The sequence below is a fragment of the Hoplias malabaricus genome, chromosome 3, assembly GCF_029633855.1.
Source record: "Hoplias malabaricus isolate fHopMal1 chromosome 3, fHopMal1.hap1, whole genome shotgun sequence".
Taxonomy (NCBI): domain Eukaryota; kingdom Metazoa; phylum Chordata; class Actinopteri; order Characiformes; family Erythrinidae; genus Hoplias; species Hoplias malabaricus.
In genome coordinates, this window is record NC_089802.1 from 22043831 (window position 1) to 22062493 (window position 18663).

The 18663-nt window shown below is 39.2% G+C and overlaps 1 protein-coding gene across 4 annotated transcripts in view; it reads left to right on the forward strand.

Moving 5' to 3' along the window:
- The window catches only part of grid2ipb (glutamate receptor, ionotropic, delta 2 (Grid2) interacting protein, b), a 49591-nt gene extending 34650 nt beyond the window's left edge, over window positions 1-14941 (forward strand). For 2 of the 4 annotated variants that reach the window (XM_066666189.1, XM_066666191.1), the window contains exons 13-23: window positions 2952-3262; window positions 3873-4634; window positions 5036-5123; window positions 5611-5688; window positions 8380-8576; window positions 8714-8869; window positions 9357-9443; window positions 9570-9699; window positions 10103-10221; window positions 12206-12370; window positions 13694-14941. In XM_066666189.1, coding sequence (XP_066522286.1) covers window positions 2952-3262; window positions 3873-4634; window positions 5036-5123; window positions 5611-5688; window positions 8380-8576; window positions 8714-8869; window positions 9357-9443; window positions 9570-9699; window positions 10103-10221; window positions 12206-12370; window positions 13694-13765 — 2165 coding nt within the window. In that variant the 3' untranslated portion in view covers window positions 13766-14941. Of the gene's footprint in view, window positions 1-2951; window positions 3263-3872; window positions 4635-5035; window positions 5124-5427; window positions 5689-8379; window positions 8577-8713; window positions 8870-9356; window positions 9444-9569; window positions 9700-10102; window positions 10222-12205; window positions 12371-13693 lie in introns of those variants that run through there. The other 2 variants (XM_066666190.1, XR_010801961.1) reach the window with 2 other exon arrangements.
- The last annotated feature ends 3722 nt before the right edge of the window (window positions 14942-18663 follow it).

An 18663-nucleotide genomic window follows, 5' to 3' on the forward strand; every position in this document is an offset into this window, starting at 1 on the left:
GCAGATACAGTGTAATGTGTGCAATTTCTGGTTCCACCACAAATGTCTGGCAATGACACCAGAAGAATGGGAGACATTCTCTCAAACTGGACAGGACCTGCACTGTCCACACTGCCCTGATGTGTAATATGTCCCTGTGTGTGTTGATGTAAATGGTTAAATAACAGTTCCTGTAGTTCAGCAGGATAGTGCATAATTTTATGTTCAAAAATATATATTTTAGAGCATCTACAACCAACCTAAATAAAATGTGCAGTTCGAAGACTTAATTGTGATCCCCATCTTTCCTAGTCCAGAAACAGAAAATATAGGAAATCTGACAAAGAATCTATTTTCACAAATTTGTTACAAGGTTCACATGTCCAAATGAGCATGAAGGGTATTGGTCCTTGGGTGTACTTCATCATAGGCTCGAAATTGGGGCTGTGGGTCATGTCATTGAATTGTGACACCCATCGACCCATAGAAAATATAGGAAATCTGACATATAATTTGTTTTCACAAATTTGTTACAAGGTTCACATGTCCAAATGAGCATGAAATGTATTAGTCCTTGGGTGTACTACACCATAGGCCCAAAATTTGGGCTGTGAGTCATGTCATTTAATTGTGAAACCCATCTTTCCTAGTTCAGAAACAGAAAATATAGGAAATCTCGGATAGAACGTGTTTTCACAAATTTGTTACAAGGTTCACAAGTCCAAATGAGTATGAAATTTATTGGTCCTTGGGTGTACTACATCATAGGACTAAAATTGGGTCCGTGGGTCATGTCATTGAATTGTGACACCCGTCAACCCATAGAAAATATAGGAAATCTGACATAGAATTTGATTTCACGAATTTTTTAAAAGGTTCACATGTCCAAATGAGCATGAAATGTATTGGTCCTTGGGTGTACTACATCATAGGACTGAAATTGGGTCCGTGGGTCATGTCGTTTCATTGTGAAACCCATTTTTCCTAGTTCAGAAACAGAAAATCTAGAAAATCTGACATAGAATCTGTTTTCACAAATTTGTTACAAGGTTTACATACAACATATAGGGAAGCTGATGTTCAATCAGCTTTCAAAAGTGTGTTACAGGGTTTACGTATTTAAATGCTGATATTTAAATGGCTCATACCCAAGACTTTTATTTTGAAAAGAAGTTGCGTCGCTAAAGCGCTTCCCCGCCAGAAAGAACTCATCTGTAAATCACATAATGATATTTTCACATCTTACAGCAGTAAAAACATTGAACGCCAGTGTGTGTGAATACGTTCACAATATGTAGTAATTGCACTGAAATAGTCATTTGGCGTGTACATTTTGTTTTTTGTAATAACCAGGACATTCGTGGGTGAATGTCTGGCGAATATCGGACATTTGTGGGTGAATGTCTGGCGAATATCGGACATTTGTGGGTGAATGTCTGGCGAATATCGAACGCTGAGCCAACTTTACCGCGGTGCATTATTCAGAGCTGCTCTCTGTCCAAATCATGACGCATCAAGTCAATAAAATGTCATGGTTTAACGATTGTTTACAGTGGATTCAGATTGTAGTGATATATATCATACACTAAACTATGTTTATATGAATCATATATATCATACATCTTTCTAAGTTAATAGTAAGTATTTTGGAGTATCGCCCCAGAGCCGTGCTGCCGAGCTGGTGAACGAAATAAGACGCGCCTCGACTCGAGTTAAACACAATCACAGAAACCATATAGACGTAGCCAATAACTTTGTATTTATTTCCGATTCTCTTTTTTTTACACATCAGAAAGCAGATAACTGTCCACTGCGCCATAACCGTTTACTCTGTTCAAAACAAAGTGCGCAAAAGGAAAATTAACCGGATCGCCGTTGGGTCCAGGCACAGCTCTGTCTTGTAAGCGCTGCCGTCGTTGCTAGGTTACATGTATTTTGCGGAGTGATACCTGAAGAGCTTTGGTGAGAATGCTATTATCGTGTAATATTGGCACTCCTGGTCTCTCAGCCAGTTACATTGCAGGTTCAGACCTAAATGCGGTATAATGTAATAATAATATATATTTAACTTGTTGACAAATGCATCAAAAACAAAAGTAATGACAAACTCCGAAAATATACAGGAAATTATGGTGGAAGGCAGAAGACTTCAACAGTCCTTTTTATATATGGGAAGTAAAATATTGAATACTGCAGAATATGCTGGAGAAGTGAAGTCAAGAATAGCAATGGGCATGGAGATGATTAACACAAACATGGAAAAACAAATCAATAAGCACCATCACCAAGCTTCGACTAATGAAGGCCGTGGTATGGTCCTTAGCTACATATGGAGATGAAGCCTGGACATTGAAGAAAGAGGAAGAAAGACGCATTCAGGCATTGAGAACAAGTGCATCAGAAAACTGCTCAAAATCTCATGGACTAAGATGATGACCACTGAGCAAGTCAACAAGTAGGCCAGAACAGAAAAACAGCTACTGAACCACATCAAATCCTGCAAGTTACGTTACATTGGGCATGTGATGAGGCACTCACATGACAATATTGAAAGCACTGTGATGATGGGACACGTGAAAGGACTCGTGAAAAGACGTGGAAGACCAAGAATCAGTTGGTTGGACAATATGAGAACATGAAGTGCATTGTCAGGTATTCATCTTCTACAAGCAGCACAATTGCAGAAAGCTGACTCATCTGTGCAGCCAGCCATCTCAAAGTGATAACATAGACATATTTAACTTGTTGGTAGTATTTATAGCAAAAAACACATGAAAACTTATTGAACATTGAATGGTGCTGCAACTGTGAAATGACCTATCAATTGTAAGTAAATATAGTTTCCCAGTTACAGGCATGGACACATGCTTGACATTAACTAAAGTTTTAAGTAATTTCTGGTAACTTGTTTTATCTCCTTGCTTTCTTTCTGTTTTAGCATTTGGTAATGTCCTTCATTTTGTTCTTTCCAGGGAACAGAAAGTCAGGCCTCTCTCTGTCCTGGAAGGAGCCATTTCCTAGCTCAGAACTGTACCAGCAGACTGTCCCTTCTCCAGGAAGTGTGGACTCCAATCCCTACGTTAGCTTAGACAGCCCTCCTACCTCCCCTCAACACTTGGAAGAGGCCCCCAGCCCCCTATCCCGCCGCAGAAAACTCTTTACTTTCTCCAGGCCACCCCGCAGCCGGGATACAGACAAGTTTTTAGATGCTCTCAGCGAACAGCTTGGCCATCGTGTCACCATCGTGGATGATTACTTTGGGGGCGAGAATGACTATGAAGAGGTGTATATCAAACACTAGAGCACTAGAGCCTGGCAAAATAAGCAAAATATATTTAATATTTTCTTGTTTGGCAAATAATGTTGGTAAATGATTTATGAGAAGGTTGGGGAGCATAGTTATGCAGGAACAATGTGTAGTCAAGGTATGATATTTGTCATGGAACATTCTCAGCTCTGCAGTGTTGCTTGAGTTTTTAAACACTGTGTCCACTTACTGTCCACTCTATTAGACCCACCAACCTCATTGGTCCTCCTTGTAGAAGTAAAGTCAGAGACAGTAGCTCATCTGTTGCCCAGTTTGTGTTGTTCATCCTCTAGAACTTCATCAATGGACACAGTACATTGCCGACACACCACTGCTGTGCTGAGAATGATCATATCTGCTCTGTGGTGGTCCTGTGGGGGTCATGACCATTAAAGAACACTGTAAAAAGGAGGAAACAAAGTATGCAGAGCAAGAGATTGACTACAGTCTGTAATTGTAGAATTACAAACTGCTCCTGTCTGTGGAGCTGAGAGAATAGGCCACAATATCTAACTATTTCAACCTATAACTTAAACCTACACTTGTTCAACTTACTAACAAATGTAAACAATTGTCTCTTTCCCAGATGAGTTTCCAGGATGATCAGGAGAACATGTCCCGTCAACTTAGCAGTGCCAGCAGTGAGGATCATAGCAGTGATGACTCAACCTCGGTGACGTATTCATCTGGATCGGATCATATCCCACCCCCACCCCAGAGCCCCCCACCTCCACCCCCACCGCTTCAATTTACTGACCCACCCTCTCCTATATGCCTCACTCCACAGCACCTACCTCAGCCGCCCCCTGCCTTTCAGAACCACCCCATCATCGCTCCTCCGCCTCCCCCACCTTGCTTTTTCCAGACCAGCCGGCCATCACTGCACAAAGTGCTGCCTACACGTGAGGACAGCAGGTTCCAGCAGGCCCGGCAGCCCTCTCCTCAACCTGCTGCTCTCCAGCCTACCCACCAGCTGCACCAGCCCAAAGCCCACCCTATCCTGCAGTCCTCCACACATATATCCCCTCTGCCATCTCAAGCATCACCCCGCCCCCCACTGAGGCACCAGGCCCAGTCTCTCTACCAGAGCCAGCAGAGTTCCGTTCCCCGGAGTTCACCCAAACTACCTAAAGCCCAAGGCCACTCCCCCCAGCCCCCACATAAGAGCCATGAGACTACACTCTGTAGTAAGATCCCACCCCCACCACCACCACCCCCACTGCCCCCACCCTGTGACCCTCCACCACTTCCAAAAACCAGTCCTCAAGCCTCTGACACCAACCACATGAGTGTTAAGAGACTCCGCTGGGAGCAAGTTGAGAATTCCGAGGGCACCATCTGGGGACAGGTGTGTGAGTCTGATACAGACAGATTAAGACATTAAAACCACTTTTTCACTACTAATATTATAAAACAAATATTTAATGACTGAAATATCGCATGAACACTTTTTGGAATATCAAAAAGCCAATGATAAATATGAATGAGCTGAATATGAATATGCTGTCAAGTTATCTGCCTGAAGATTCAGTCACCATGTTACATATTTTTCTTGTAATGAAAGATATACACCTTTCTCAATCAATAAAGACACAATTACATCTCTACATTATTCTAAATGTATATACAATTCTTTTTTTTTTTTTTACGATTTGCTACTAATGATTTGGAACCTATTTATATGTGGATTTTCACAAAACATGGTCATGCTAATTATCTGATATTAATTTAAAGTTCTCTGTTTGCAAGCTTGGAGATGACCCTGATTACAATAAACTGAGTGACATGGTGAAATACCTTGATTTAGAGCTGCACTTTGGAACACAAAGGAGCTCAAGTAAGTTCAAGCAGTATTTGGGTTTTTTATTAATATCTGTACACATTCATATCATAGCTTTGTTGTATTAATTCCATTATTTATCCTTGTCATAGCACTTTTTTAGCAATATAAATACTCATCTTTATCATAGCACTGTTTTATTAAAGTCATTACATATCCATGTCTTATACATTTATTCCCATTCCAGGAATTACCAGTAAATATTTAACAACCTTTTTTGTAACACTGGTTCCCATTTTATAATGTACTGTTTATATTTGAAGTACATATCTCATGTGTTGTCTATGTTGTGCTTTTACAGTTCATGATGTACACCATCTCTTCCTGGAATATTTTCAGTCTCTTCATACCCATCATCCTCCCTCTTTCACTGGCACATCAGCATCTCTTTTTATTCTCATGAGCCCCTATTTATTGTCTCCGCTGCTGGTGCCAGAAGAACTGATCCTTACATAGTAATTAAATGTGTCAGTCTCTCTTCCAGAGCCCAACTTTCTGCCTGAGAGCTTTAAAAAGAAAGACGTGGTCGAGATTCTCTCTCATAAAAAGGCCTACAATGCCTGTGAGTATAAACCAGAGTGGATTTGCAAAGGAAGCATCCAGGTTGTGCCCTAGAATGAGTCAGGAAAATCAATAAACAGCACCTGTGGGTTTGTGTGGTGAATATATTATTTATATATATATATTACCAAAAAAAAAAAGGAAAAAAAGTCAGATTTATGGTTTCCCTTTACACAATATATTATATTTCAGTTTGGTGATATTTGAAACATTTATATTGTGTATGTATGTAATATTGTAATATCTGATTTTTTTTTCTTTTTTAGGATAATTCTGGAGCTATGATTTAAAGGAAGTTTATGCCACATCGGTTAGAATATTGCAAACTGAACACCTAAATCTTCAAGCACTTGCCTAAAGAGGGTGTATCATTAAAAAGATGAAAACAAGCATTGAGAAATAAAATAAATTAGTTAAAATTTCATAAAACCACCAAAGAAAAAGAGATCCAAGCAAAAATGGATAAAACAGGAACTCCTGTGCAACACTTCTCACTGCTCACCAGGGGTGTTGCTGAGCTGTGGCTCATTATCTTTTTTCAGATTTGGAAAATGGGTGTTTAGACAAGGTGAGAATAGTGCTGTGGTGCTTGAGCCCTGTGTCATTTTGATGAAAGAATTTCACAGATGTTTCATTAACTCAATTGGGAACTATGTTAAATTGTGCAGGAGTACAGCATGTCACCTTTAAAACACATTTCTTTTGGTTTTGTGGTGGCCTAGTTACTTTTATAATTACTGCTAGACCTTAAGATACTTTTATAAACAAAGAAAAAAAATGTTAGTTTATGGACTATTTCACTATTATATACTAATATACTAATATATACTAATATACACTAATATATATAATAATATATATTGGTGTGTTCTGCAGCACGGTGGCATAGTAGGTAGTGTTGCAGTCACACAGCTCCACGTATCTGGGGTTGGTGGTTAGAGTCCCGCTCCAGGTGACTGTCTATGAGAAGTTTGGTGTGTTCTTCCAGTGTCCATGTGGGTTTCCTCCAGGTGCTCCGGTTTCCTCCCGCTGTCCAAAACACATGTTGGTAGGCGGATTGGCAACTCAAAAGTGTCTGTAGGTGAGTGTGTGTGAGTGAATGTGTGTGTGTGTTGCCCTGTGAAGGACTGGCACCCCCTCCAGGGTTTGTCTGCCTTAAGCCCAATGATTCCGGGTAGGCTCCAGGCCCACCCATCCGGACCCACCCATCCCTGAACTGGATAAGCTGTTACAGACAATGAATGAATGAATGAATGTGTGTGTTCTACAACAGTGCCATTTCCTGCTACTGACCAACTGGCATTGTGACATCACGGAAAGTGAAACACAGACATTCATATTAACTATGCACTGACAAGGGCATATAGAACAGAACCAGTGTCCAAGCGGTATTTGGGCTTAGTTTATGATGATGACTGGCAGAGCCTTATTCACTGCCACACAAGAATCCCAGATAGTGGATACTTCTCTGACCACGTCGTTATCATAGACCATGCACACGCACACACACACAAACCTCTCCCCCAGTTTGCAAAGTCTAGTAACATATTAGCTGTTTTATTTGGAGATGTAAACACATTGTCACTACAGTTGACTTCAGAATGTAGGTTACATTATTTTATGCTAAAATAAATCTCATAACTAACTCTCACTTTCACGCACACAAACATGCACACTCATGCATAAACAGAAAGACGTTCAGCATGTTTTTTTTTTTTTTGTTTGTTTTTGATTTTGTACCTAGCTTAATCCACACATTTACCTCTTAAAAAGTGGTTGAAGATGGAAAATGGTTTTATTGTCTGAGCTGAAATGGACATATTCTATCTATCTATCTATATTCAGCAATTTTCTCAATTAAAGCTTGTGTCAATCTTTGTTGTGTTTGATGTTAACTCTCTCCCTGAATCTGCCACACAGCATGTTAAGAGATTCAAATATCATAAAATGTACTTTAAAATGTTGTAATAAAGTATAAAGAAAATTTTCCTTTAACCAGTTTGTCTTGCATACCAGTCTAAACATTTATTTATTTAATCCCCTTTCCAAAAAACAAAAAGAAAAGAAAAAACTATCATTTTAACTTGCGATTAATCATGATTAATCACAGCATGTCATTATGATTAACACACACACAAAAAAATGTTATCTATTGACACTACTACGTAAAATATTTTTTTGGTCATGAAGCTTTACAATATGTCCCATGTTCAACTAAGGCTTTTAACAGGTCTATTAACATACCACTGTACTCTGAAATAATATGCCACCACTGATTACTAAAACCTTACTAAAATAGACTACTTCTTGCTGATGTCATATATCTAGGTCTGGGGTCAAGAAGTGTAAGCTTCATCTGGAATCTTTGATTGTTCTTTGCGTTGTAGCCCCTTTTTAGCCATGCAGTGTATGTATTTTGCCTGTTCTTATGGATGGCAACATTTCATACAGCATCAGAAGCCATATAACCAAGATTAGCTGATATCACAAAATGTGAGGCAGAGTGGGAAGATTTAGGTGTACAGTTTGCATGGTACTAATACATTTCCATAGATTCCATTACTACATTAGAGTCATGGCTCCAGTGCAAAACTGAGCCAAATGTGTGTTCCAAAGCTCAGCTTAAGTCTAATGTTTATGTAGCAACCAGCCTGATCTATGTGTGCTTACTTTCTCTGACTGCTCTACCCAGCTATACTCATTGCCCATCTGAAGTTGTCGCCGGCAGAGTTGCGTCAGGCCCTCATGACCATGACCACAGAACGCTTGGAGCCATCACATATCAAGCAGCTGCTGCTCTATGCACCTGATGACGAGGAGGTCAAACAGTTCCGGCAGTTCAACCAGGACCCTTCCAAACTCAGTGAACCTGATCAGTTTGTCCTTCAGGTACGCAGACATAGTTGTGTCCTCCAATAAAGCTTTTTCCATAAGAGTCAGCAAAAAAAGAGAGAAAACTCTTCCGTGGAAATGAAGATCACTTGTAGTAGTTTATGGGTGTCTGCTGTTTTATGTGTGTGTTCCAGATGTTGTTAGTGCCTGAGTACAAAACCAGATTACGGAGCCTCTTATTTAAGACCACCCTGCAGGAGAAAACTGAAGAAATGCGTGTTGGCTATGAGTGCATCTACAAAGCCTCCTTAGAGCTGAAAAACAGCAAGAAACTGGCAAAGATTCTGGAGGTAAAGTACTTTTAGAGACCAAAATAGCAAAACATTAATCAGAGTAAACACAGCTCCAGGACCTGGAGGTTGTGGGTTCAAGGAGGTTTGGTGTATTCTCCCCGTCTCAGCATGGGTTTCCTCCGGGTGCTCCGGTTTCCCCCCTCAGTCCAAAAACACATGTTGGTAGGTGGATTGGCAACTCAGAAGTGTCTGTAGGTGTGAGTGTGTGAGTGAATGTGTCTGTGTTGCCCTGTGAATGACTGGCATCCCCTCCAGGCTGCATTCTTGCCTTGCTCACAATGATTCCAGGTAGGCTCTGGAACTGGATAAGCAGTTATACATAATGAATGAATGAATAATCAGAGTAATTTTACAGTAGCTACCAAACATGTTAAAAGAATCATGAAGCAATCTACAATGTTTACATATATATTTATTGAGTTTTTGTATATTTTGACTAATGTTCAAATTTCATGATATTTCATTATTTATTTATTTTTATCAGTTTGTTTTAGCAATGGGGAACTATCTTAATAATGGACAACCCAAGACGAATAAAACTACAGGCTTTAAAATCAATTTCCTTACTGAGGTACAGTAGGTTTAATTATAAACTATAAGTTATGGTGTCAGCATTTTATTCATAATAATGTCTTGAAGAACATAAGGTGTATTTCTCTTGGTATATTTTGGAATATTAACTAATGTCTTTCCACAGCTCAGTACAACAAAAACAGTTGACGGGAAATCAACTTTCCTCCATATTTTAGCCAAATCTCTATGCCAACACTTTCCTGAACTTCTGAGCTTTGCAGCAGACCTAATAACAGTGCCACTTGCTGCCAAAGGTAAATAGTTAACTAATGTAATATTTATACCGTGTGTCATTTGTTTACACATACATATTACAATTGCGAAATCAGAATTTCTTTTGTTGCAGATGTTCAACGAACTTAAAGTTGCAGTGTGTAAGATTTAGATCTACAAGTAGGATCTACAAGCAGAAACTACTGTTTTCCTTCACTTAAAAATAGTTCTTGCACCATAGGCTTCTATGTTGTGCTGCCATGGTACTACAGTAGCCCTAAATGGACAAACCAACCACTACCTCTAGAAAACGCCTTTCACATAGCATTTAAAGGGAAGGATGATAGTTGCCACTAAATTTTACACACCACAACTTTAAATTACTAGCATGTGTTATGATAGCAGAATCATACCCAATTTAACTGTTTTTGTCTTTACTTACAGTCAACCAGAGAACCATTACAGCTGATCTCTGCGATATCCATTCCACCATCCAAGAGATCAGAACAGCCTGTCTGAAAATTCCAGCCACAGCAGAAGACCATTTTGCAGCAGTGATGAATGTATCCTTGCTCAATGCTCACACACACTCAAAAAATAAATAGACTAAGATAAATACACAATCTCCAAAAAGTGTATATTGGAAAATTTAAGCAAGACATTGGTCAGAAAACTGGTCAGTTTTCTCCTTTGCCTCAACTGATCCAAAACATGTTTTGGTTTAAACATGTTATTTGAGTTTTTTTATAAATGGATATCATAGAGGGGTGGTGCAGTGGCGCAGCAGGTAGTGTCGCAGTGACACAGCTCCAGGGACTTGGAGGTTGTGGGTTCAAGTCCCATTCCGGGTGACTGTCTGTGAGGAGTTTGGTGTGTTCTCCTTGTGTCCGCGTGGGTTTCCTCCGGGTGCTCTGGTTTCATCCCACAGTCCAAAAACACAAGTTTGGATTGGCGACTCAAAGGTGTGAATGTGTGTGCGTCACACTATGAAGGACTGTGCCCCCTGGCCACAACCAGGCCCTGGTTGTGGACATCTGCTCATCCATCATTTTCCAATGAAACGAAGGGCACTTTTACCCAGCAAATAAAAAAAAAAAAAAATACACACATATGACGAAAACCGCTTTTGTTTAATAGTTAAAATTCTGGCTTCATGAAAATTGCTTCAAACAAATCAAATTAAATTATTTCTTTTTAACTAATTATATTTTTTAAATTCAAGTTTTTGCCTGTGCCTAGCGAAGAGGCCACCAAATGAATCACCCACCAACCCAGGAAATGACCTGCACAGAAGGCACTTGGCAAGTTGTAAAGTGGATTCCCTTTTGAAACAACCCTCCCATTTCACTCAGGCTTGGGACTGATATCAGGAATACACAAGTCAGACCCCAGTGGCTGCAGGGGGAACACACACAGACAGCTACCTGATGCAAGGCTCCCACACAGGCCGCGCTCATCAGCAACATCTCCTGTTGCATCACCATGCCTACTTTTAGATCAAGAAAAGTAAAATTATGGAATCACTGAAATTTGAAGAAAACTTATGGAATCACCATGCATTTTAAAAACAATATTACAGGTTTAAAGGTAGTTAAAAGGGAGTGCTTCACAGTCCCTTAAAGAGCTGTTGTTAATTTATTAATTGATCACAAATCTGGGAGATGATGCTGGAAAATGTATCTGAACTCATGCCTGAAATAATATTTCTCCAGTCATTCGTGATAAGGACCAGGGGAATTGCCGTCATTATTACTACTGAGATGAAAGTTTGGACACTATTATAATTCTACTGATGTAAAATAAGTTTGGTGGTGATGAGGTCATTTTTAGGATGATAATGCATTTGCCACAGAACAAAGGTTGTTAAATATTTTTGTAAAGTAAATGCATATCACCTCAGTTTCATGCCCATTTACTGCAATAACACTCGGCTGGGAAGGATGCTTGTTTTTGGAACATTGTGATGACACACTGCGATGATCTGATGCAGACACAGTCATATTAATGAAGTCAGGTACAGATATTACACAAATCTTTTTGGATCTAAAAAGGCACTCCAGCTCATTCCAACAATTTTACACCCCTCTAGCTGATACTTCGACATTAGGCATGGTGACAGTATCTTGCATGACTAAGCCTGTAATAAATTCCATGACTACCTTGTATCTAAATCTTGTAGTCTTGTTTTGGCTTAATGACAGATAAGTGTAATTTATCTGAATTCCACATTTTATCAAAGTATTATTTTAAGAGTGGCTTTATAAATTCTTAAAAGCATCTGTCTATCATCTATATCTATCTTTTTTTGTGCCATTCTGTCTTTCTTTCTTTCTTCTCCCCATGCCAGTTAACCCAGCTGTCAGATGCCAGTTCTGGTTAGCATGACACTGACTGATAAGGGAAAAACAAGACCACTCACAAATAGTAGGAAAATAGTTATTTTAAGTAAGACTGTTATTATGGTTAATAAAAGTCTTACAGACAGATTGCATTGTCATTTTAAAGTGGGAGAATATATATATATTGTTTTCCTAACCTTGGCATTAGAGCTTCCTGGAAAACTCCCATGAAGCTGTGCAGTCTCTGGACTCTCTTCAGCAGAGATCCATGGATGAGTTCAGCAAAGTAGCATCCTACTTTGGAGAGGACAGCAAGGCCACCACCACCGAAGCCTTCTTCGGCATCTTTGCTGAGTTCATTTCCAAGTTTGAGGTGAGGCCACACATGATATTTGTACAAATCTGGAGGCAGTTGTAACATCTGTTTGCATTACATAGGAAATAATATTAGGAAATATAGGGCTGCAAAATATGTTGTTAAAATATTTTGGAAATATATCAAAAGATCTAACAATCATGTAATCCAACAAAAATATTTTCATCAATATAACGTGGGCCCTGTGAAGGACACCAGGGTGTATTCCTGCCTTGCGCCCAATGATTCCAGGTAAGCTCTGGATCCACCGCAACACTGAACTAGATAAGCGGTTACAGATAATGAATGAATGAATGAATCATCATCACAGTAAGTAGCAGCATATACTCAAAATATTTTAACACTTAAAAGTTCGCACACAGCTCCAGGGACCTGGAGGTTGTGGGTTAAAGTTCCACTCCGGGTGACTGTCTGTGAGGAGTTGGTGTGTTCTCCCTGTTTCCGGTTGCTCTGGTTTCCTCCCATGGTCCAAAAACCGTTGGTAGGTGGTGACTCAAAAGTGTTTGTAGGTGTGAGTGTGTGAGCGAATGTGTGTGCGTGTGTGTCACCCTGGGAAAAACTGGCGCCCCCTCCAGGGTGTGTCCCCGCCTTGCGCCCAATTATTCTGGGTAGGCTCCGGACCCACCACGACCCTGAACTGGATAAGTGGTTACAGATAATGATTTAATTAATGACTGTTAAACGTTTGGAATAAATGATTGCACTTATAAAGACTATAAAGTCTAAATCAATTAATTAGGAGGTGATCTGTATTTGTAGTCACTTTGCTACAGGTAATCCCTACATTTATATGGCTTCTGTTACATTTCTGTGTTTCCTACTCCCATGCTAAGTTGGCATGAGGTTTTGCTACACCTTCATTCTTTATTAGAAATGGAGTATGTATAAATGTATAAAATGCTCTAAGTTGTTTAATAATGCTTTTGTTACATGCTTGTATTTATATGCTTATTATTTTGTTTCTATATGTTGGCAAGTATTGTGTTTCTCTAAAGCATTTTGAGAAGCCATTTTGTATGAGTTTTATTTATAGTGCATAAATAAACTTGCCTTGCCCTGCCAAGTAAAGTATCTTACTTGATACTAAAGGGATGTAAATAAATGTACAATTAAAAATTAGCAATAAAATAGCTTATGATGAACCATGTTAAACATTTATATCCAGCATGTATTATCAAAAGTTTAATTTATTATTATACATAATATAACAGAAGTTATTATGACAGAGGGTTTCACATGTCTTGGAAATCATGATGGTTTGTCTATTTTGTGCAGCCGTAATGTAGTAAAATGTAGCCTTTCCTAATTTCTATTTTGCAGAGAGCACTAAATGAGACCCAGGCTACAGAAAACCCCAGAAGCCCTCGAATTGCCTCACCTTTAGCCTGGTGAGAACATGCCTTAGAAATGCTGCCATCCATGTGCCAAGAACTCTACAGGACAACCATGAAAGCAAAGATCTTAGTTTAAATTCATGACCTAGAAGTTTACCCAGGGCAGAAAGAAGATTATATATATATATATAAATAAAAACAGTATAATAAAAAGTATATGGATATAGTTTATATAAAGAATTCCGAACTTTAAAAATTTGTTTTTAAAATCCTAGTGGCAAAAGAAAGAGAATGCGATGAGATGTTCAGCACTTTAGGTTTCTTTCACCCACAGCTGATGGTATTTGGGCCAGCTCTGTAATTTATTTTTAAATGACCAAATAATTGTACCAATCTCATGCAGCCAGGCCATAACAATAGACAAGCGTCACTCATTAGCATGTCACTTGTATTTCATCTGTTAGGAAGAGATATTTCATTTCAGCTCAGCATTAGTTTTGTCACTATTGTTTTCTAAGACCAGAGTGTTCCAAGACAAGAGAGCACACTGGTGTTGGGCAAATTGTGTGTCGTTCAAGCCGGTCTGTAAAACTCTGCATGAGGAGCTGCAGTACATAATATAAAACTGACTGTCAACTATGATTTCTCTTGCTGTGACAACTCAATGTTGAATGAAAACACATAGGTACAAATATAGTCTCTATGAAATGGCACTGTGTTTACATCCTGTTTGTTTATTGTTTACATTGTACATTTATTATGCATCTTGGCTGACTAAAAGTCAACTTGCCATCTGAGATATTGTTTCAGTTAGCATTATTAATGTTCCTTCTGCCTGATGTCATGTGGTCATAAAAATTTCTCTGTAGCCTATTTCTTAAATCCAAATGCATGATTTTACTTATTGCCTATCCTTGTGTCAAAAACCACATCTATTTTTATCTCAGCATTTCCTTTGGCAAACCAGTGACAGTATTCTAAAAGATGAAAATTACAACTGCATGTAGCAATGTGTTTATTTTTGTTAGCAGTGTATTAATATTATAATTCCTAATGTAGGCCTACATCCACTTTAATTGTTACTTTACCATGAATGTAGTTGTATTAAGAAGTTTATTTGTGTGAGCAGCAGAGTATTCCTCCCTGTGCAGTTCTGTTTTTGCTTTTATTTCTATGGGCCACATACTGCTGCATTTTATTCAACTGTCTAATTTCTATTGACTGAATAAACAATTCTATGGATGATCATGTCAACATCTGATTCATTTGTGTAACTTGTGAGTGAGTGGCACTACACTGAGATTGTAGGTCTAGGTAAGAACAATGTTCAGCTGATGTATCATTTATGAAAAAGAACCCTTCAACAAAATATAGATCACATGATTTAATCAAAACTTAATTCATCACCAGTTCTTTTAATATATTTGTTTTAATAAAAAAATAACAAAAACAATCACTGTATTAGGAACACCTACCTTGTAACTACATTTGTTGTCCATTTTATCAGCTCCACTTACCATACAAGAGCATTTTGTAAAATCTGCAATTAAAAATGGTAGTCCATCCATTACTCCGCTTACTTTCTTATCGTCATTTCACCCTGCTCATCAAATTCAGGACCCCCACAGAGCAGGTATGGTTTGGCTGCGGGATAATTCTCAGCAGTGCTCTGTAGTGACACTGATGTGGTGGTGCGTTAGTGTGTGTTGAGTTGGTATGAGTCATCTACCTTGTTGGTCCATCTTGTAGATGCAAAGTCAGAGACATCAGCTCATTTGTTGCTGCACAGTTTGTGATGGTCATCCTAACCTTTACCCTCTAGTCCAGGAGTGTCCAAACCTTTTTCAAAGGGGGCCAAAATGGATCATATTTTTTAAGGGCCAGTCTCTCTTTCCAAATATATTATTCATAAACTATTTATAACAGTGTATTCAAAATATGAAAAACACATATTTACAAAACAGTTTATATTTATTAACTTATGGATTTAATTTTACAGCATTAACTGCTGCAGGATATCAAAAGTACGGAAGTGTGTTGTTAAAAGGACAAAATATCTCGAAATTATATGCTTCTGTACAAAAGAGTGCAAAATCCAACATTTTACTGCATATACTTCCCTCTTTTGAAGTCGCTGGTTCTCACTGTCAACTTTGCTTCTTTTTTTTTTTTTTTTGCTGCAAACCATCACCAAATATTGTTTTGTGAATTACTTTACTGGCGTAAGTAAATGGTGTTTAAGTTTAGCTTAGTTCATTAACACAGTGGTGCAATATCCTACACTTTAGCGCACTGCTGCCACCATAAGGTAAAATAAAACACTGCCAAGTGCCAGTGGGCCACTACTGATGTATTCTTAAAAATTATGCCGCAGGCCAATTAAAATCTTACGGAGGCCGGACTTTGGGCATCCCAGCTCTAGCCCTTCACCAGTGGACCAGTGGACCGTTCTCAGTCCAGCAGTGACACTGAGGGCATTAAATACTTTAGCAGCTATGCTATGTCTGATCCACTCTTACCAGTGCAACACACACTGTCAATGCCACTGCAGAGCTGAAAATGATCCACCATCCATTCTCTGTGGTGGTCCTGTGGGAGTCCTCAGAGCAGGGTGAAATGGGGATAACAAAGTATGCAGAAAAACAGATGTCACAGTCTGTAACTCTAGAATGACAATGTGCTTCTGTATGGCCAGTGGAGCTAATAAAATGGACAATGAGTGCATTTTAGCAGGATATGTCTTAAAGGCATAACCTCTCCTTCAATGCTGAACTAAAAGAAGAGGAACCAGCCTGTTACTCTGATCAAATAAAATTGCAAATATTGTGGGACACACACTACTAACCAGGCAAACCTTAGAACATGACATACCCTGAAACTAATTTCCACATACACTATATTGCCAAATGTATTCACTCACCCATCCAAATCATTGATGTTCTGGTGTTCTAATTGCATCCATATTAACAGGTGTATAAAATCAAGCATGCAGACTGCTTCAACAAACATTTGGGAAAGAAATGTAATGAAATGTGATTGTGCAATGTACAACAAAGTGTGTCTTCTGCATTTAACCCATTTGTAGCAGTGAAAACACACTAGTGCAATTGGGACTGTGAACACACACCCAGAGCGGCGGGCAGCCATCTCGGCACCTAGTGAGAAGTTGTGTGTTTGATGCCTTGCTCAAGGGCACCTCAGTCATGGATTGAGGGAGGACAATGCTGTTCCCTCACTCCCACCGCCTCCAATTTTCCTAAAGGCATGGGAATTGAACCAACAATCTTTTCTCTAACCATTGGGTCACAGCTTCCCAGTTGTCAACAACTTTCTGCAGAATTGATCGCTACAGACCTCCAAACTTCATGTGGCCTTCAGATTAGCTCAAGAACAGTGCGTAGAAAGCTTCATGGAATGAGTTTCCATGGCCAAGCAGCTGCATCCAAGCCTTACACCACAAAGTGCAAAGCAAAGCACTGGATGCAGTGATCTAAAGCACACCACAACTGGACTCTAGAGCAGTGAGGACGTGTTCTCTGAAGTGACGAATCATGCTTCACAAATCAGGAGAACAGTACTTGGCTGACTACATTTTTCCAAGCGTAAAGTTTGGTGGAAGAGGATTATGGTATGGGGTTCAGCTCCTTTGTTCCAGTGAAAGGAACTCTTAATGCTTCATTTTACCAAGTGATTTTGAACAATTTCATGCTCCCAACTGGGAAGAGTTTGGGGATGGCTCCTCCATGTTCCAGCATGACTGTACACCGGTGCACAAAAAAGTCCATAAACACATGGATGAGCGAGTTTGGTGTGGATGAACTGGACTGGCCTGCATAGGGTGCTGACCGAATAGAACACCTATAGCATGAATTAGAGCAGAGACTTCGAGCCAGGCCTACTTGTCCAACATCACTGTCTGACCTCACAAATGAGCTTCTTGAAGAATGGTCAAAAATTCCTATAAATACACTCCTAAACATTGTCGAAAATCTTCCCAGAAGAGTTGAAACTGTTATAGCTGGAAAGGGTGGGCCGACATCATATTAAACCCTATGAATTAAGAATAGGTGGTGTTACTCAAATTCATATGCGTGCAAAGTAGAAAAGTGAATTACTGTATTTCTGTGTAGCTGGAAGTGCTTAGGTTGGACTCTGTCACCCATGGGGGTGGACCACACTGAAGAACAAAGATAAGAGTGTCACTTTCCCACTCTGAAAGGACAAAAAGAAGCACATTCCTGCACACTTAATTTATGACTGCTGCCTCTGAAGGAGCTACGGAATCTTATGCAATAATGCATAAGGAAGCAGAGCATTGTTGTATGTCATTCTGCAATTTCTCTCAAGTAAAAATGCAAAATTCAAGTACAAGTGTGCCAAATGCACTTCTTTAGAATCTGCCTCAGAGGCAGCTGGATCTGACTGTGTAACATTCTACAGCTTCCTCCAAGGCAGCAGTTGTAATACAAATGGGGAAGAAGGTACTTGAGATTCTGCCTTAAAGACAGCAGAACATTATAACATTCTGAGTTACATTGCCTTCCAATAAAACAAAATACTGAATTTTTCATTTACGACAATATATTGCCCATTTATTTTTACAAAAGCATTTCTGGCAGACAAAGCAGGCAAACTAGGATTTACTAGTTTATGACAGGAAATTTGAAAACATATGTGCTAACTAATTATTCTAATCCCTGCCAGTGGACTGGTAACCAATTACATTTCTCCAGCCTCAAATGCAGTGCTGCCTCCAGAACCATTCTGGGTAGTGATTTGTACACGAGTAAACAATCCCAAACAAACACCAAAAACACACATATATGGGAGATACTAGGTATGCTGGGAGCTCTCACATGAGTCTCATTTTGTACCATTTTGTACCCATATCCTACATTTATTGTTTATAAAAATCATCAAATAAATCTGAGTGATTTATGACATGCTTATGCAATA